Genomic DNA, 20,714 nt, shown 5'->3' with positions numbered 1-20,714 from the left:
TGTCTTTTATAAATAGGGGAGGAGACTAAAATTTCTTAAAAATCAGTACTTGCAATCTTTGCTGGGTAAAGGCTGCAATTCCAGTTATTCCTGCAGCAGAAATGCGTTAACCTGTGGTTTGCCCAGCCACGAGCTGAAGAGCAGCCAAGGTCCTGCAGCTCCTTTCTTCTCCTAAAGAGGAGCTCTTCAGAGCTACTTCAGTATTTCTTAAACATGAAGTAAATTACCTTTTAGTCTCGTCTGCATTCAGAGTGACCAACGAGCTCTGGGAAGTGTTTCTGTATAAACTACAGCAAAGCCACATCCTTAATGATTTCCCTCTTCTTGCCAACATAAACTACTCATCATCAGGCATGGCTGGATTTCTTACTGTGTTGGAGAAACTCGAGATGTTTCTCTACCTCTTGGGGTCTGAAATTGCTCCCATTCCCCAAGCATCCCTCCCTGCTGGAGACTGCAGTGTAATGTAACCCGGGTGGGTGGCAAGACAGAAGTATGAGTTGTGAGGTAAAAATATTTTTTTTCTTTGTTTTTCTTTAAATGGCTTTATTTCGTGGTGTTTGCTGGAGACCAAGCTTGCAGTAGTATAGAAAATAAATGCAAAAATTATAGTTTCCAAATTCCTTGGGGGAAGGGAGTTTGACCAGTGTTCCTGTGAATAATTAGCTTAGACACAGGCAGAACTGTTCCTGCCTGGGACAGCTTCTTCCTGTTCTTCACGCTGTTTGTGCCTAATGGTGCTCTGGAGGTGCCAGGAGATGCCTTCCCCTCCTCCTCACCCAGGGGCTGGGCCAGCATTAAGTGTAGCTCAGGGAACTCTTCACCCATGTGCCTGCAGCGCCCGCGGGCAAGTGTGATGCTAGGGTTTTGTTATTTGTTGAATCCCCGACAGAGTGACCTTGAGGCTTTGTCAAGGAAAACACGTTGGCGTGTGAACTCAGCTGTCCCCTGAGCAGCAAACACCAGTGGCAGAGAGCATCATGTAACTTAAGAGTTGGTTGATTAGGGGTCTGAATTCAGAAGTGAGTGCTGAAGGCACTAAAGGCTGCTTTAGGCATAAAATAAAGACATTTTTTGGAAAGCAGCCTCCAGCTCTCTTTGTCACAGCATAGGTGTTCACTTGTAGGATTGCTTCAAAACAGTGTAATCTGACCATTCCTCTGACCCTTAGTCTTAAGACTGGTCTGTACTGGGGGGTCTTTGGTGTGCCTTTGACCATGAGCTGCAGCTCTGTGTTTGCTGTGTGAGGAATGCTGTGACATCTGGCCAGGGCACCCCCAGGACACAACCTAGGGCACAGTTTTGTCACCAAGTGTTCCTGCCAAAGGAATGGTGAATGCTGCTGCCCACAGTGTGCTAGAGCTGCCCTCACTGGCCCTGCTGGCAGGTTCAGCACGGGCTGAGCCACAGTCCCAGGCAACAAACCCTGGTAAGACTTTGACATTTTCTGTCCTCCCTCCCTGTTACTGCTGTTCTGACTTTAAAAATAGAATGAGATTGTCTAATCTCAAGGCAAAGGCTTCTCAAGAGGGTTAATTATGTCACATTTATTATCTTCTCTGCAGATCTTTTTAGGCAAATATGATTTTTTTTTTTCAGTTGTATACCAGCTTTTATAAACCAAGGTCTGCAGCACTCCCATACACAGCACAAAGGTGATGCTGAGTTGCCCACAGCTCATTTCAACATACAGCTGCCTGACCTGGGTGCCCTGTCTGGGAGGAGGGGGTGGCAGAGGGTACCTGCTGTGGGCTGTCCCAGCAGTTCACTGTGTGGGAAGGCCCGTGGTACCAGTCTGAGGAGGTCTGGGAGTTCGCACAGTCACAAGCATTTCACTCTAGAAATGTTCCCAGAGACTGTTCAGGTAATTTGATCTCTTTTCGCTCTTACTGGAGTGGACACCCCGGGAGTTTCCTGAGTGATGTTTGTGATATGCTCGTGGTGTGTCAGTGTGGTGCCACTTTGCACCACTTTTTCTAGATATGTGAAAGAAAAAGGAAACTGTATTGCAGTTCAGAGGTAAAACTGCCTTAAGCAATGCTGGAACAAGGTGCCAAACGATGTGGTGGGTGTAATTCTGAACTCTGTGGTTGATGTGCTGGCCCCATCCATGCTGAAGGTGATGTACTCTTGTACCTCAAATTCCAGATTAGGATGTTTTTTCATCTGCAAAGGGATTCTTCTTGCTTTGATAAGCCCCCAGTGATGGCTGATGAGTGTATGATAGTCCAGTAGTGGGAAGCAACCCAGGGAGTGATGGGACACAACTTCAAAGTAAAGGAAAGAGCTTTTTGTTTTTTTTGCTTTCTTTAGAGGATCAAATTAGCACTCTGCTGAAGCCTTTTAATGTTAAAACTTTCAGACCATAAACAATGACCTGTGAGAAGGAGTGCTTTGATCTGGACCCTGGTCTGGCATCTCCATTATGGCCAATTAAAGTGACAGGTAGCAGAGTGTAAACACTCCCGACTCCTGCCATTCCCTGGCTGGCTCCAGGCTGCACGCGGCCTTTCTCCTCTGCCTTGGAAAAGGCAGGGTGTCACTTTGAACTTCCCAGCCAGAGCACAGAAGAACCTTTCAGAACCCTTGTGCCCCCTGCTCGTGTGGTTCAGCAGGAACAGCCCAGAAGCTGGAGCTTGGTCTTCCAGTCGAAACCTGTCGTGCTGGAATTGCACAATTGTACGAGGTACAGATGTTATCCTGCAGCGGGAAGGGAGGCTGGCAGTGCACTGCAGCACGGGCTTGCCCTCTATCTGGGGACTCTTCACTGCCTTTCCAGGATGCTGTCCAGCACTCGATCCAAGATCTGGATCTTCTTAGGAATAATCTTGCCCCCAGAAGTCCCCTCCAAAACCCACAACAACGTGTGAAGCTTTGCCTTAAACTGAGCTTCAAATACTAGATTTGAATAACTAAACAATCACAGGAAGCTATTGCGTTGACCAAACTAACTTGTGGCCCTAAAATAGCTTCTTATTTGAGCAGCTTAGTGAAATAACAGTGCTCTGCACGCTGATCTTGAACTCTGAGAGATTTTATCCTCCCAGTTATATGGGGGAGACTCAGTGTTCCTCTGTGTTCTGCAGCAGGAGATGGAAGCGGTTTCTGTGACTTCCTCCCTCCCCCATCAGCCTACCTGTGAGCAGCCCTGCTCTCCCCTGTGCACAGCCACAGTAGCCTGGGTGAGAGAGAGAAAGATGTGGGCGAGAACCAGATGTGGGCAAGAGGAGGCTGGCCGTGGGCGAGAGCTCACTCACATCATGGACACCGATGCGCATGTGTGGTCTCACGTAGTGCTTCTACACTTTCCTATTACACAGTATCTCCTGTTCCCGTCAGATCAAAGGGTAGATCAGCACCTCCCCACCTCTGCCTGACAACTGAAAAGGAAAGGAAATACGCTGGGGAAAATCTGTACTTTAAAAAAATGTTCATAGCCCACTTGGTGTAAATATGCAAATGTTTGTAGAGTGGCTGTTTCTAAAACACATTAGTGAGAAATGCTTCACACCCTTCGTTGTCAGTCGGTAATTAAGAGACTACTTGCCTTCCAATGCAGTGGCTGCTTAAAAGAGATGAGAGAGCCTGGATTTTCTCTTATGATGGAGTGCAACAGTAAGTAACTTTCATCTGAGACCGAGCCTGGCACACCTCCACATGGCACCTCTTCCCTTCCAGTTGTGATGAGGTGACTTTTCCTGTGCTTTTGCTGGGAAGAAAGTGGATGGGGAAGGTGCAGGGACTCAGACTTGCATCTGTCTCACAGCAGCTTGTTAGAGGGAGTCAGGGGCATGATCCTGGTAAGGGAAGTGCCATGGCTGATCTGCATGTGGCATTTCTTGTTTCTGGTCGTGTGTGATGGGTCCAGCTCTTACTAATCCGAGTGCATTGTGGTGGGATACTTGAATCCTCTTTTCTTCCTTGTCTCCTCCAGCATACTGTGAGGCTGTCTGAATGTCAGGGGTGCTGGTGATTTGGCTGTGATGGGAGTGAATTTTAACAAGGCTTGCTCTTCAGCATGAATGTATTGATGTCGGCATGTCATGTAGCCTGTCTGTCAGCCAAGTTTCTAGCTTTCAGCTGCTTTATATGCATATTTTGGAGATTGCTTCCAACCTGGGAAAACCCAGTCAGGTCACTGCAGGGCAAGGCAGAGCTGTATTCCCATACCCACCTAATGCTGACACTGCTTTCCTGCCCCACTAGGATCAGAAGGAATCCATGGGAATCGCTGTCTTCTGGCTCCTGCTTCTGTTTGGGGTGGCTGTTGCAAAGGCAAGCTGGGCTTACTCATCTGCCTTCAATGCAGCCATACAATCGCCTCTTTTGAGGAAGGGAATTCATTAGTTTCTGTGAAGTGGCCTTGGATCTGTGGGCAGCAGGTGCTTCTATAGAGCAAACTGTTGCTGAATATTCAACAGTTGCTATACAAGCATCTGGCCGGCTGCCTGTGAAGCACTTGGAGTTACCTTGAGCATCCGATTAGATAAAGTGCAAAGCACTTACGGCTTTAAAGCTACCCGCAGCTATGTTGTGTTGGTATTTTAACGTTTAGGGTTGGGTTTTCTTTTTATGAGAATCTTCCAAGATCATAAGCAGCAGCTTTATCTCTTTTGACTCAGCCAACAAAGAAGGGAGCTGACTAGGAGAATGACAACCCTAGTGATTCATATTCAAGTCGTCAGAACCTCATTCTCTTGCTGGTTTCTGCTAATGACATGTGCACTGGAAACAAATGACTCAGGCTAGAAGTGTCTATTCATCTTTAAACTTCTTAAACTCTCCTTAATCTCAAATTAGCTCTCTTAAGGCTACCTGAGTAACACTTGTTCTTGCCAACCTCTAATTTGGTACATGAAATACTGTAGATATCTAAACTATGAAGGAATAATTTGAGAGGCTAATATATGCAATCAGCCTTTTCTTTTTCTTTTCTCTTTTTTTCTGCAGTGTAATTTCCTTAGGTGTGGTCTGTAAGCAGCTTGTGGTAGATGTCATCATTGAAAGTATAGTTCTGTGAGAAACTATGATCACTGAACAATTACAGCTTCAAATAACTTACAGCTTTAGTCAGTAAGGTGTGGATGCCTGTATATTGTTTACTAGCAACGTGCCTGGATTTTGTTGTCTTGTAATAGCTTGCTTAACCTGTATTAGTTGTTTTAAAGTTCCTTTGTCTATGTTCTCCTACTGGTTATTCAGGCCACAGAAGGAAAACTTCTAATTACATCTGTGATTGTGACAGTTGCAGTAGAGGCTGGTTTCACCCATGGAGCTGAAAAGACACCTGAGTGGTGTTATCCGAGTTCCATGCTTTACAGGATCTGCACGAGAGGTACCCGTGTGCCAGGAGTATTGCATTATTCCACACCCCAAAGCTCTCAAAGCTCCGTGGGGGAGCATGTAGTTGCTACCCACAGGGAACAGGTGTGCAGGCTGGAGCACAGTGGCTGTCGCTGGTCCTGGCTGCTGTACATCAGCTGAAATTGTGTTAGCACCGATTGGAGGTGGACCTTGAGCACTTAAAAGCGTGAATGGAGCTGAGTCCTCCTGCTCCTGGCACTGTTGTTTGTGGTGCTGCTGGCTTTGAAAGGGCTGAGGTTTTCAGTGTGTGATTTGGCTGCTGGTGCTCAGAAGAGCAGCTGAGATGTGCTGCCTAAACACCCGCTTTGTTTGCATCGGGCAATGGGGTCGAGGCCAGGTTTGTGAAGAGGGGCATTGGCAACCTGGGATGTGACATCTGGTCTCCGTCTGTGAGGGAGCAGCTGAGAGGGAGCTCCTCCAAGGAGCTTGGCTGGCCCATGTTCTCCATTTATCCCGTCCCCATCAGTCCCTGAGCTCCCCACTGCTCGGGGATGGGATCAGCAGAAGGGAGGACCTGCTTCCAGGAGGGGTTCCAAGTCTTGCAGTGAGGCATTTCAGAAGCTGTAAAGCAGGTGTTGAGGCTTATGATGCCTCCAAAAACTAATTTCTTTTCTTCTTCCTTTTTTTTTTTTTCCCCCCCCTCAAGGGGCTTAAAAGCACAGGAACAGAGGAATTGCACTTTGGAAAAGAATCCCTGGCACTGAGCAAGCTGGGGACAGTGCAGTGTGTGCTGTAGGTGTAGATCAGCTCTCCTGTACAAGTAAATGTGGGAAGGTTGCCAGAAAACTGAGGAGAAGTGAGCCCGAGCCCCCAGCCTGTCGAGATGACACTGCACATTTAATTGATAATGGACTCTTCAAAGAGCACCTCAGCTGCTATTATTAGAAGAAGCAGATGTGTGGTGTTACCTGCAGAGCAAAAAGGGAGTCTTCCGTGATCTTCTTGACCTTTACTTTCCCATGTTAATTTGTTAAATACCAGTGAGATTTTCCTGCTGTAAAAATTTGTTTAAGCAGAGACTTCTCCAAGACTTCTGAAAAAACCGTGCTAATTGGGACCTTCAGGGATCCACTGTGTACTCCTTGCCCCTCTTTCCCTCCTTGATTAGACTTTTACCAGCTGGTGCAGTTCTGTAATAGCAGTTAGGCTTTATTGCATTAAGCTTGTTAAGAAAATGGGAGGTCTGTGCCTGTGGGGGTCAGCATGGGGGAGGAAACTTCGGGGAAATGTTAGAGAAATAAACACTTCTGGGTAGTTCTGAAACATTGCAATTGCTCTTAACAAGCTTTGCTTTCTCAACACCTACTGAAAAGGTACTGCTTGTGCTATTTGTAGGTCCCAAGGTACTTTGCAAGGAGCAACAGTGGCGTTGTCCCTGCTTGCAAGGTGCAAGTCAGATGTGCTGAAGAACCTGGGGCTAAGGCAGGGCTGGGGCAGGTTCCAGGGCTGGTGTCTGACCTGCCAAACCATGGGCTCGCTGGGGATGAGGGCTTGTGACTCAGAGCTATAAATTTGATTGCATGAGGCAGCATGGCTTCAATAAATACTACATGGCATAGACCAAGGATAAATCCTTTGGGACATCTCTCTAAGCAATACCTTGGGAAAGTTTCAGCCATAATAGAGCTGACACAGAACAGTGGGAAAAGGCTTTTTGAATAGTGCCAGGTGTCTCACTGACATTACTTGTAGATCTGGAAGACCTGTTGAAAGCTCAGCTAGAAAAGCATCCAGGTGTCTGCTCTGAGTGTGTACCTGGAGTTTCAAACATAGCAGACAATACGGTCCTTTTCGTTGCTGGGGTATTCATTAGTTAATGAGGTTTGAGCAGGTGAGCTTGTTTGGAATTTCTTCAACCTCCATATGCTAGAAGATTTCACAGTTATATAAATTGGTATTTCAGGAAAAAGGTGGATGGTGAGACCTGCATTTCTAATAGGAGTTTCTGCAAATCTTAAAAAGCTGCAGCTTCTGCCTGACTCTTTTCCTGTTGAAGTGGAAAAGACAATTTGTGTCATCAGCACAGAACATCACTGGTTCTGCAAAAGGGAGTTTGAGCCTCCTTGGCTCCAGCAGAGGAGTGTCCAGAGGCTGTGGGGATGGACTTGAAGCCACGCTGTGGCAAGTGGTGCCACTGGGCCAGTGTCCCAGCAAACACGCTCACCAGAAGGCCAGGTCATGGTGCCAGTGCCTTGGGATTCCTGGGTAGGATGGCAGTTGTGCCTAAACATGAGGTATATCCCTGAATGAAGTGCTCCATTCCTTGTGCCAGTGAACTCAGCTTTAAAAGCTTCACTTGCTAGCAGTAGCTCAATGGTCAGGCTGTCTGTGGAGCTTCCAGGTGAGCTTTGGAGTGGAGCTCTGAGTCAGGACTTCCTCTGGAGCTCTGAGTTATTTGTGTCATGCTGGATGGGAATTGTCAAAGCAGTGTTGTGTGGCTGCTTATCAAAGGACAGAGTAAAATCTTACCCTTTATTTTTTCAATTAAGAATTTTTATTTGTGCCTCAGGGACAAGCAAATAGAACCCAGCTTGTCTTGGCTATTCTTAGTATTCATGGGGCAGGAAGGGGAGGGAGAGGACAAACAGCAAGAGCAAAGAGTTGCAGTAATGAGAATGATGTCTTATTTTAGTTGATACTTAATCAAGACGTGGTTCCAGGAAGCAGGAACAGATGATTTTGCTTTTTTTTTCTTGCTCTCATAAATCTTTATCACCAAGACTTACCCTAAACAATTTAACACCTGCTAACTCTCTATTCACCTTAAAAATTTTTGTCCATCCTCAAAGACAAAGTAAACTGCTAGGCTTATCTGTTTTGCTTTTGCTTAATCTGTAATATTAATCAAAGGACTAACTCTCGGTGACTAACGTATTATCATCTCTCAAAAGATGCTCATTTTGTTGTAAAACGTTGAGGATATTTATTACTTCAAGTGCATTTTGCTAGTGAATTAGGGTAAAACTGACTGCATTTTCTAGCTGGGTGTTGTGTCTTTCTCTCCTGTGAAGTCAGAAACAGTGCTTGAGCCCCTCTGGAAGGTAAAAGCTACTTTATTGGCTTGCAGGAACTGGCTTTGTAAAGCAGGTCAGCTTTTTGTTTTATGGCTTTTATTCAGTACTACTCTTGCTTACCAGGGGATCCAGAGAGTGTCTTACTGCTTCTCCTGTATCTGCTGAACTGCCTTAAGGGGTGATCTGAATTGACTCCCGATTTTCCTTGTGCCAGGGCGGTGAAATCCAGGACTGTGCCTACTTGGACAGCGAAAGCGCCTACAGTGAGTCAGAGCTGTTTCCTGATGAGGACGTGATGACTCTGGCACAGCAGGAGGTTCACCATGAGTCTGACATGGACAGTGCCATCGAGAGTGCCCAGAGCTCGGAGGCCTCGGATGTCTGTCGGAGCGAGGACAAGGACGGGGTGCTCAGTGGCCTCTTCCTGCCCGGTGACAAGTGAGTGGTGCTTTTGCTTCATGGCAGCTCTGCTTCCAAAGCGTCTGCTAGGGAGGAAGGAGCCTTTATGTGGCTAATCCCTACTGAGGGAGGCTGAGGATGGCTGATGGATTTAGAAACTTAACATCCATTTACAACATAAGGGGGATGGATGTCCAGGTCCTCTAAGTGACTTAGATAGTCTCACTCCTGGCTCTTTCTGGCACATTCTGTGAGCACTCACAGGACTTGAATGTTGTGTGTTGAAGTGTTGGGTCTCTCCAGAACAATCGCTGCATTAGCATCTCCCAGAACTTAGGTTCTTCTCTGTTGCTGTAAGCTTTATAGGCTGGAATTAAAACAAATACTTCCTGCAAAGCAGTTCAGTATGGGGAATGCTGCTGTAGTATTTTGTACATCTAGTTAGCTGATGTTGTGGGCTCTGCTGATTTGCTTTGTAACTTCATGTACCAAGTTAATTCTTTGTGTTTCTAATTTTCCATAACCTTTATTGTGCAACAGTAAATTGTGTTTAACACGGGGTGTCCTGGCATGTTCATGTGCAATCATAGTTTGCTGTTAACACCAGTGTCTCTGTAACCCTAACTTGACTTTTCCCAGGTGTGTACCTGTTGTGCTGGTTAAAGATGACTGGGGGGGAAAAGGACCCAACCTGGTTTAATCCTGCTTTGAACTGAATTAATGCAATACCACAGGACAGAGCTCAGCTGGGCTTGCTTTGTAAGCCTCTGCCTTGTCTTCCCTATTTTTGGCCTGTCATCTTGATTTCTGCCTCTTGAGCTTTGTTCATTGCTAAGGCAGCCTTCCTTCTCTCTCCTGGGCCTCCTCGGATGCTCCCTGTGCTGCCTCATTCCTGCCCTCCTCCTGAATTTCTCAGCTGAGTTCTGGCCATCTCCCATTTGCCCAAGCAACCTCAGAGACTTTGTCGAGATAATTACAGTTTCCATCAGCTCTCTATAAAACTTGTTTCCTTTGCTTGCCATTCTCCAGAGCCCCATCCTTGTGGTGACTGACTTTTTCCCATGCTGTGTTTGAAATGTTTTTCCTCCCAGCTGTGCCAGTCAGGCTCTTGTGAAGGGGGTGGGCAAGGCACTGTGCCTCCTGTACCCTCCTTCCAGGGCAGGCATGAACTACCAAGTGCTACTGTGCTACTACTGATAGACCTTGGTTCATTCTCGGAGACCTCCTCAGCTTTGGTAAATCTGTGGGGGAAAAACTTGAGAAGCTCCATGCTTTTGTGTTAAAAGAGGCAATAGAGAGATTTACTTTGCTGCCTATTGAAGAAGCAGGTGGGTTGTGTATCAGGTGTGTCAGCCCTCTGAAATCCTGCTCTGAAGACCAGGAGATTACCTTTAAAAACAAACAAAAAAAACCCCAAACAAACAAAAAAGCACTAAACACTTGAAAGTTCCCTTCAGAAAGTGTGAGAATGAGGAAAATTGGTTGCTTTTAGCAACTCCTTTGCAAATGACTACGCAATTCTTAGACCTCCAATCCTGGTGGAAGTGTTACAAGGAGCTTCCTCCCGAACTGATTCGGTGTAACTACAATTGAGATACAAACAGCAGTAGAATTGTAAGATCTTCCAAAAACTTACCAATACACAGTATGTCCGTGACACAGGAGCACTTTATGAATAAATGTTAGTGTGATATGTTGAGCTTCTCACTAATCCCTTGGCCAAGGAGCCTTGTTAGGTAAGTTTGATCTGTTTCTAGTATGAGTATTCCTATCTTCATCCTTCAGTAGTATGCCTGGCTTGACTTGCCCTAATTTCTGTTAATGTGAGTTAGATAAATGAGTTGCAGGTTATAAATGGATCTCATCAAAACAGGGGAAACAAAAGAGCATACATCTGAAATGTTGGCAGGCTTCCTCTGCTACTAACTGCTTTTGGAGGGAAGCGATATGCAAATGATGCTTGCACCATCCACCAAAGGAACACTGGTGCTTCTCTTGTTTACAGCTCACAAGTGGAGTATTACAGAAAGAGGACTTTCTCTGTAGAGATGTTGAGAGGCTTGAGGTAGACTCAGAAGAAATGTAGGAGGAAATAGTGTTGAGCTCTATGAGTGTGGAGAACAATGTCACCTGGGAACTACTGTCCTGTGGCTCAGCTGCTGGAGATACAAGCACTGTGCACTGAAGCAAAGGGAGAGAAAAACTTAACCCGATCTGCATAAAGTGCCAGCAGATTCCATCAGTGCCTTGTCTGTACTGCAGAGGCCTTGGACTCTGCTGTAGAGGGAACAGTTGGGCAATGCCAGGGCCTCACAACTGAAGCATCTATTTCAGGTCTTCCAGGTGTGTTTTCCATAGGGAGAAGTTTGTTTGTAAGAACTTGTATGTGAATTTACTGGCTTGTCTGTTTGAATGCCTCACCAAGGTGGGAGCTGAGCAAACCTGCATAAAACACCTGCACTCTGCAGGTGCACTGCACAGGGCATTCTGGACTCTGGGCAGGTGAATCTTGTGCACCCTTTGCAGCCACCTTGCTCTGTTTTATTAGATTTGATGTGCGCAAAACTTTCTGCCAGCTGCTTTTCTGTGCTGCCTGACTCTGCTGATCTGTTTACCTATGTGCCCTCTTTCTCTGAAGTCACAGGGTCTTGCCATTCCTTACCCATTTGACATCATTTTAGGTACTTTCTGGTAGTTAAACAGCATTTTCTTGTGCTTCATATCTCCTCTGAAAGACAGAATTTGTCCTGATGGAAAGAAGGGCAGGAACCCAGCCTCCACTAGGTCACGTCAGTAGCTTTAGTGACTCTGTGGTATGTGGTGAGCTGAGGTTTCTTTCTGACCACACAGAGGAGAGTGGCTGGAACTCCTGGGGTGTGGGACAGGCTGTATTTGGATTACTGGGAAACTCTCTGATTGTGGAATAGAGTGACAACCTCTCTTACACATGTTCCTCTCACTATCCCATGCATTTCGGAGCTGTCTGCATGGTTCCTGAATTCAGAGCAGAAATCCCTATGTGGTCTTCACGTGGAAATGGTGGCTGAGGATCATCAAGGTGCTCTTTAAAGCAAAATGGTTGGTGTTGATCCAAACTTGTCACACAGGTACCTTGTTCATAAATTTTCATGCTCTTGTCTCTCAAGGCACTCTGTCAGCTGCACATCAGGTACATTTAGCACTTCAGGGGTTTAGCACAAAGTAAGTGGGTTACAACTTCAAAGAGGGGACAGCCTGTGAAGGTGGAAGGTTCCATGTGAGGTGAGGTGATATCCAAGTCGGCCTTCGAGATGTTTTGACCTCTTGTTTCAGGTCAAGTCCTCACAACCCTTCTGCAGCATCTGACCTCTCCACTTACTCCACCGCCTCCCTGATCAGTAACGAAGAACAGTTTGAAGACTATGGGGAAGGAGATGATGTGGATTTTACTCCCAGTAGCCCATGCCCTGATGATGAGACCAGAACCAACACCTACTCTGACCTTGGCTCATCTGTATCTTCCAGGTTGCTCCTTATTCATTAACAAACAATTTTTCATTTTTATTCTTCTCTGACAATACCAGAGTTTACACTGGTTAGACAGACTCACCTTAAAAGCAAAATGTTATCAGTTCATTTCCTGCCCTCCAATTGACAGACTGCATTTAATAATAAGAGCTATAGCAAATATGTTTCTGACAATCTCTGTTGGGTTCTGTTGAAATAACTGGGCTGTTTTGCTTGTAGATGCTTTGTTCTACTGCAGACAATAATTTCACAGTTCAGGGTGAAGGGATCTGCTGCAATGGAAACCAGCTTAGCATTATGTACCCACCCTGATGCAGGGAAGACTTACAAAAGAGCTCTTTCCCTTTAGTGTTCTGATACTACAAATCCTTAGCACTAATCTGTGAGGGGAACTGCTGCATATTTTCAGGGCATTATTTGAAACAAGCATCCTATTGACTTGGAGTGTCTTGGAAAACATAAGCAAGTAGCTGCTGTCTGTTAGGAGCTAGAAATGCCACAGCAGTGCACTTGCTTTCTGCATGTGACCTCAGTCTCTGCAGCTCTTACGTCCTGTGGCCAAGGCAGGTCCAGATTTTACTGTCCTTCCCAAAGCAAGGGAATGGGTGAGCAGGGCTGGGAAGAGCTGAGCATGAAGATTCTCTAGGATTTGTCTCCTTGGATCAATAGCACATGGAGGTCTTGTGCTTCATTGCTAACACAGGACAAGCTCACTGCATCCTTCTGTTCCGTATGCGACCCCCACATGCTTGCCTCTGTTTCCATCACTTCTGCAATCCAGCCTGGCCACCTCTGTCATGCATGCAGAGCCAGACCCCTCTCCACTGCCCCTTCATGATGATGGCTTGTGTCTTTCATCCCCTCTTTCCTCAGGTTTATGCAGCCCTTTCCATTCTCACTCCTGGGGCTCAGTGCACTTCATGCCATGATTGCTCTCTTTTATTTGAGTTTATTTTCTCTTTATCATGCCAAGAGATACCGTTATCTCTTCTTTAGACCTGTGTCCACTTCTCCCTTCTTCTTCATCCCAGGGTTGCTTTCATCCTGCCATCTGAGGGGGTTCATGTGACTTCTTACCAGACCACTCTGTTTTTCATCTTCCTGCCTTTCTCTTGGAGAAGAGACTCTTGAGATTGCATGCCAGGCTCTAGTGGGAAGATGGGCAAGATGAGAGGGGGACATAGCTGAGGTGGCACATACTCATGTAGCTGCCTTTGCTACGTGCATCACAGTGGACCCCATGTACCTTTTGCTGTTCTTCAGTTCACTCAAACTGATTCTTTCCACTGACACCCAGAAACATCCACATCCTCTGGAAGTCCTCAGCTCAGACAGATGGACTTGCCCTAAGACTAGCACTGGCCATCATCAGCTCTGAGGTAGATGAGCTGTGGTTAGAGATGGTTCTTCAAGTCCCTCATCTGTGATTCTGACACATAGACACACAATCATGAGGAAAGCCTGTTGGGGGTTGGTTACTACAGCCAGTAACATCTCTCCTTTCCTGCAAACAGTGCTGGCCAAACCCCCCGAAAAATGAGACATGTTTATAACAGCGAGTTACTGGATGTTTACTGCTCACAGTGCTGCAAAAAGATAAATCTTCTCAACGATTTGGAAGCCAGGCTGAAAAACTTGAAAGCAAACAGGTAAGCAGCCTATTGCACTGCTTTTGGCAATGCCCTCTTGACATGGGACTGGCTAATAGCAGGAGGAGAAGGAGAGCAAGCCCTCTCTGTTCCTGTATCCCATCATACATACGTGTTGCTCTTACACAACAGTAAGAAATTTAGGCTTGGATATCTAGCCCAAACCAAAATGCTGTTCTTCATCAGCTGTTAAATATTTTTCTGATTTAAGGTGCAGACATCATTACTAAATTCAAATATTTTAACCAATGAGCTCTTTGATTGCAGAGTGAGAGTGATATTTCAAGGAATTTTTCCCAGGAAGTGGGATCTGCTGTGCTGCTTAGTGCAGATCTTCAGTTAGCTACTGCTTTCTCCAGGTGGGAAGGAGGGATCTCCAGATCCTTGGCTAATGCACATAACCTTACATGCGCCTCTCCTAAAGCTACTGGTCAGCAGAGGTACTTGGCTCCTGTGGGATTTTTTTGTGATGTCAAGGGAACTTGGAAAAATGATTAATCCTATGGCAGAAGTTACTTTTGGAGTTCATTGCAATTTCAGCTTTTTCCTTAGGTTTCTCTCTCTGCCATTCCATTACTCCTAAGCTGTGCTGAGCACTTGGAAAGTGCTTCCAACAGTCACATAGAGTTTTTGAAGGGAATTATGTGGTGGGATTTTAGCTCCCCCTAGAAACTGGATGTGAATCCTGCCTGTTGGCGTAATCCTTGGGACAGAGCACACTGCTCCTCTTGATGCACAGCAGTGTAGAACTTGTCATGAACAATGTTCCTGCCCTAGCAAGGAGTCTGCCAACATCCAGACCGTGACCAGCCAGGGCTTTGGGAAGTTTCTGAGGGAGGCTGGATATGCCTGACCAAGAGCTGTGTCTGTGCACACAGGGATGTGACATCCTCATACTGAGAGATGCAGCAGGATATTTTGATCTGGTTCCAGTGCTGTTGTCTGCAGCAAGGGGTCTTCATTTAGATAGCACCTGTCTCTGGCTGCACAAGGGAGCTGTAAAAATGGAAAGACCTCAGTTCCTGTGCTGAACTTGCAAGCATTATGGGGAAGGATAAACTAACTGTTCATTAAATCATCTAAAAACTGAGAATCCAGAATAAATGTCCATCACTAACTTGGTGTTCCTTTGTGGTGTTTCTAATGTTAGTTTTGCTCTGATTTACACTGACAAATCTCTGCTAAATATAACAGTATTTGCAAATTGACTTATTAATGATCACAGTAATTTGTGGCTTCACTCATCTTTGCGTTCTTAGTAACTGCAGCTTTTGATTCAGTTGTTAAAGAATATTGTTCACAGAATCATCTTTTGATTTCGCTAAAAAAGTCAGTATTATATTTCATTGTGCAATTAAAATTGAATCAAATAAGTATTTAATTCCTATATAATTCCTTCTATATTCATGTAGCCCTAACAGGAAAATATCAAGCACAGCTTTTGGCAGGTAAGAGTCTTCAAGTTTTCTATGAATATTTGTGGAATCAGCTGTAACAATACCATAAGTGGGAGTGGGGGATGAAAGTAGGAATAATTTTAGAAAAATGAAAATGTGCCAAGATAAGTTTTTAAGGGAAGGGGCCTGTGTTTTGGTATGGATGTTGCGGAATATAGAAGCTCCTGCTAGTCTTGGAGCAGGCCCCTGAACTGGAAAGAGTTCTGTTAAAAATACAGATAGTTTTTGCTTCCTTGTTTCCAAATGTATTCCTTTATACCGCTATTCCATCAGTCCAGTTACTGCTTCTTTAACCCTCATAATGTGGGCCTTGCTGCTGTTGCCAAAATGTGAAGGACTGGGAGAGGGAGAGCACCCCTTTAAAAAGGACATACAAAATTGTCATCTTCCTTTGACTGAGTGAACCAGCCCTGTGCTGGGGAGGGCTGTAAGGTTCAAGGACATTTTAGATAATCTCCAGTGTTACATATTCTGACACTATTGTGCAGTGGGAACTGCTTGAGATTTCTTTTTTTCTGTTTTTTTTTTAAAGTTCTTACTGTATGAAATTTTCTAGCTTAAATGTACCAACCAATGGGCAATGGTGACCTTATTTTAAATTTCTAATAAGGCAAATACAATTCAGTGTATAGTGTGAATAAGACTTAAGTATTTTTTAAACTATGTTAATGCTGGTGGCAGTTCTATCAAAAGTAACAAAGAACTCACTCCCTAGAATTAATGTCATTGACTGTGCTCAGTATGACTTCATTTAGCTACCAGTCTCTTGTAAGACTTGTGCTTAAAGAGTTGTAATTGTCACTGAAATGATTGCACAGATTTTACCATCAGATGTTCAAAGTCTGAAGCCAGACTCTTTGTCCTCCCTCCTCATCAAGCAAAATAATTATCCTTCTGATCTTTCAGACAACTCTTCCACAACAGTAACTTCAGCAGCAGTAATGGCAGCACAGAAGACTTGTTCAGAGACAGTATAGACTCCTGTGATAATGATATCACTGAAAAGGTGAGAATATCTGTGCCCTGTGAGTAATGTACCCAACCAAATCCTGCTGGAGCCCTGCATCAGGGGATGAAGATCTTGCTCAGAATTACCTATGATCTGAAGTAACTTATTCAAAATGTCCTTGATGTTCCATTACTATTACAACTTTGCTTGGCAGTAATGCAAGAAGTGTACAAGCACAGATCTAGGCGTTGTGTTAGGACTTCTTTTTGGTGTATTTGTAGTGATCACCTTCAAGGAATGTGCAGGGTCTGGGGGAACTCAGAACTGTGGAGCTTAGTTTCTCTGCTGGCTTTGCAGCAAAATATGCCCCCTTTTAAAATGGCAGAGTAGCTAAATGCCAGTTAGGAACAGTGAAGGGGTGTTTGACGAGAGATTCAAACTCAGTTTTTTCCGCTTGCCCTTCCAGGTAACTTACCTAGAGAAGAAGGTGACAGAACTGGAGAACGATAGCCTGACAAATGGTGACCTGAAGAGCAAACTGAAACAAGAGAACACACAGCTGGTTCACAGGTAACAAAGCACAGAGCCAGGTCTCTTCACCATGTCAGAGCAAAGCTAGAGCACAGTTGTGGGGAAGGAATATCTCTGCCTGTAGATTATGACTAAGTTTTCTTCCTTAATGCTGGCAGGTGAAATAAGGCTTCATCTGAGAAGTCCAGGTGGAATAGGGCTGCCTTGCTGAATTTTCAGGAAAAAGAGGCCTCCAAACAAGTGTCTGTTTGGATATCTCCAAACAAGAGATGTTAATGACTTGTACTGAGAAAACTCTTCTGCTGTAAGAGAGATTACCCCTGGTGGTTGGGGTTTTTTTTCTTGCATGTAGCAAGAGCAGAAGGCTGTGTCTTAGTCCCAGCTTTTTGAGACTGAAAGAATAGCTTAACCAATAGTACTTAATTCTATGTTTATTAGTAAATATGAGAGATATTGGGAGAGGTTAAATGCCAAGAGAGATGGTGAATTAGAATGAAATAAAGGAGTGGGCAAGAAAGAGAGAGGCAATGTATTTGCACATGTATAAGTACTTCTGAAGCTGTTACTGAAATGAGATCTGATTTCCTTAGAGTTCATGAGCTAGAGGAACTACTGAAAGACCAAGAAACATCAGCAGAACAGACCCTGGAAGAAGAGATAAAGAGACATAGGGAAGCTTACAGCAAGTATGAAAAAGAGAAAGGCACCGAAATTGAACTTCTAAATACAAGGTAACAAACATCTTGGTGCCACCCTGAAGAGGGCACAAGGTCTTCTCTTCCTCACTTTTACTTTGCTTCTAAATGTAGGCTGTTCACCAGCAGACACTGCACAGATGGTGGCAGGTTGGCAGCTCTGTAGAGTAGCTCTGCAGTCACATGTCTAATGCCCAAAAGCTTGGAGGATGCTTTACAGTAATGCTTTAATCCACGTAGCCCATGTAGACAGCTTAGCTGGATATTTGGCATCGATTCAAGGAGGGAATTGTTCTAGCAAACACTTGTGCCTGCGTTTGTTTTCTCCAGTTTTTTTTTTTTTTTTCAGATACCTGTTGTTAGGAGCACAAGAATCTGAGGGTCAGTGGAGTATTCTGGGCCCTAAAAACAAACTAGCAAAGGACTCGTGTTAAAAAGTGCTATGATTAGAAAGATTTTCCCTGTTTGGTCTTTCTATCAAGTGCAAGCAAGATGGCTTTTTAGAGCACCCTGTTTTGCATGTCTGGAGTCTTGAAGAGGTATTTGCTGTAAGATTTTTGTTATTAACACAGGGTTCAGCAACTGGAAGAAGAAAATGGTGATCTGAAAAGCACTGTCACACGGCTGAAATCCCAAACGGAGAGATTAGATGAGGTAACAAAACTCCTGAGTCCTTGAGCAATTTAACAGCAGTTTATGTAAAATCAAACTCTTACAGTTCTTGGCCCAGCTTCTTAAATTTTCCTTCCTTGAAGAAGATTATTAATGGAATTTGAACATTGGTCACCTTTAGAGGCAGGAATGTCCTGAGACACAAGCCAGTTTATGACCAGCTGTGTCTATAGGGTCACACTGTGAAACTGAGGGTGTCCCCTGCACTTGGCAGCCTGTTCTGAAGTTCCCCGTTTGTTCCAGGAGAGGCAGCGCATGTCAGATAGGTTGGAAGACACAAGTCTGCGACTGAAGGATGAGATGGATTTGTACAAGAGGATGATGGACAAGCTGCGGCAGAACAGGCTGGAATTCAACAAGGAGAGGGAAGCCACACAGGAGGTAAGTGTGAAGAGGGATGTAAGACCAGGCAGTCACATCTCACCTGATGAGATGCCTAGCTGAGAAAGAACGGGCAGACAGAATGAACACTGAGAGCACCACATCCAGTGAAGCTATTGCTGGATTGTGGTTCTGTGGGAAGGGTGCCCACAGAGCAATGAATGCTGCAAGAATACTTACTAAGTGGCAATGCCTGACCCAAAGGGTTTATAACTCTTTGAGAAGCATGTGCCCTAACATTTCCTATACTCTGTTTGCAAGGGAAATTATGCTTCTCAGGCATGAAGCTTAGCAGTCATTGCCAGCTCTAGAGCAGTTTAGGAGACCTGTGCTTCCAAAGGAGGGTTAGAGGCTGTGTTGTAGGACTGTGGCCTCAGCCAGGCTCGGGGAATGCTTTTACCTGAGTACAGAGCAGGCTGTTTGCAGGGAGGGCTGCACAGATAGGGCCTGTTTGCTGCCCACAGCTCATCGAAGACCTGCGGAAGGAACTGGAGCACTTGCAGCTGTACAAGCTGGAATGTGAACGTCCTGGACGAGGGAGAAGCTCTTCCTCCAGCCTGAGTGAATTCAATGCCAAAACCAGAGAGGTGGAAATGGAGCATGAAATAAAACGGCTGAAGCAGGTGAGCAGGGAAGGGCCTCTCGATCTGCATCAAACGTAGAGGAATGCCTTGAAAAATGCCAATAACAGCAAGCCCAAGCACTCTGCCTTCAGATTTTGTCTCCCCCTTCTCACAAGCACAAGAGCCATGTTGCATCTGTGCAGAACTTCTTTGCAGTGGTGATGTAAATTATGCCACAGGAAAACTCAGGCAGGGAGGCCTTGTCACTGGAGGCAAGAGTTGCTGTCAGCTTGAAGCCTTGCTGTATGTCATCCCAGCTACCTGTGGTGTTAAAATATCATTTATTTTTTAATGAAACCTTGTAGGAAGAACTTAAAAAGCAATGTCTTTTCATCCTTAAACAGGAGAATCAGAAACTTCGTGACCAAAATGATGATCTTAATGGACAGATTCTGAGTCTTAGTCTTTATGAAGCTAAAAACCTCTTTGCAACTCAAACAAAAGCCCAGTCATTGGCTGCTGAAATCGATTCTGCATCGAGAGATGAGGTAATGTGCTTTTCTAGTCAGGTACTACATCCAAAAATATGCAATTTTCAATGTAATTAACTGTCAAGGTTGAACTGTCTGAAGTTGACAAATGAACAACAGAAAATTGTGCTTTGCTAGGAGTTCAAGGGTGTTAGAAGATTGTCTTAAATCTAACACTGTTTTGGTATCCTTATATTATAACTCTCCCATTTTTCTCTCCAAAAAATTGGAATTATTAGAATCTCAGTGAACTGTTTTACAGTTCTAACATCTTGTGTCTTGCAGAGTAATGTGATAGTATGACATTAATTTCATACAAAAATGGCCATTGCTAGTTACTTTAATTTTTACTTTCTGTTCTAGATTTAGTTCTAAGTTACTTCAGTAACAAGCTCTCACTTAGATATATATTTGAGCTATATATTCCCTGTAGCAGAGCTGAGTTCTTGGCGAAAGTAACTTGTGTGCAAATAATAACTTGGTAATGCTTTGAAAGATATTTTGGGAGACCCGTTTGTGTGTGAGCTGAGTCCAGCTGGTGTAGCTTCCTTTGAGCTCCAGGACAGATTGTGAGATCAGGCCAATGGATACATGAGAGCTCCCAGGGAAGAAGACAGGTTAGTGTTGAAGGAGATAAAAGGAGTTGTTTGTCCTTGATGCTCTATCTCTTCCAGACAGAACTTCCCATTCCTTCATCAAGAAAAGTCCTGAGACAGAAAAGTCCTTTTTATCCACTCTGTACTGGACTGACCTGTCAGCCTTAGCTCTTGGGCAGGCCCTTGAAGTGAAGGCCCTTGAATTACACTTGAGAACTTAATTTCTTGCTGAACCAGAGCACTGTGAAGACAGGCTGTTTAATTGTTGGTCTCTAAGTAGGTAAAAGCAAACTGCCTTTTGCTGTTGCCAAGAAAAATCTAACTTTCTCCCTCTCAATCTCGTGGCTCTGGCTCATGCAAGGAATATCCAGCACTCCCCCTTTAAAGGAGGCAAGTGCCTGAAAGCT

The 20,714-nt window shown here is 44.8% G+C and overlaps 1 protein-coding gene across 4 annotated transcripts in view; it reads left to right on the top strand.

The window, feature by feature from the left end:
* RAB11FIP4 (RAB11 family interacting protein 4) overlaps positions 1-20,714 on the top strand; it is a 125,192-nt gene that overhangs the window by 96,329 nt on the left and 8,149 nt on the right. For 2 of the 4 annotated variants that reach the window (XM_032128959.1, XM_032128963.1), the window contains 11 exons: positions 8,593-8,816; positions 12,090-12,281; positions 13,799-13,933; positions 15,346-15,381; positions 16,297-16,396; positions 16,806-16,909; positions 17,461-17,601; positions 18,138-18,219; positions 18,481-18,618; positions 19,083-19,241; positions 19,586-19,729. In XM_032128959.1, coding sequence (XP_031984850.1) covers positions 8,593-8,816; positions 12,090-12,281; positions 13,799-13,933; positions 15,346-15,381; positions 16,297-16,396; positions 16,806-16,909; positions 17,461-17,601; positions 18,138-18,219; positions 18,481-18,618; positions 19,083-19,241; positions 19,586-19,729 — 1,455 coding nt within the window. The remainder of the gene's footprint in view (positions 1-8,592; positions 8,817-12,089; positions 12,282-13,798; positions 13,934-15,345; positions 15,382-16,296; positions 16,397-16,805; positions 16,910-17,460; positions 17,602-18,137; positions 18,220-18,480; positions 18,619-19,082; positions 19,242-19,585; positions 19,730-20,714) is intronic. The other 2 variants (XM_032128962.1, XM_032128960.1) reach the window with 2 other exon arrangements.

This window comes from Corvus moneduloides, chromosome 19 (genome assembly GCF_009650955.1).
Source record: "Corvus moneduloides isolate bCorMon1 chromosome 19, bCorMon1.pri, whole genome shotgun sequence".
In the NCBI taxonomy this organism is placed as follows: domain Eukaryota; kingdom Metazoa; phylum Chordata; class Aves; order Passeriformes; family Corvidae; genus Corvus; species Corvus moneduloides.
This window is presented reverse-complemented; position numbering and strand designations above follow the sequence as displayed.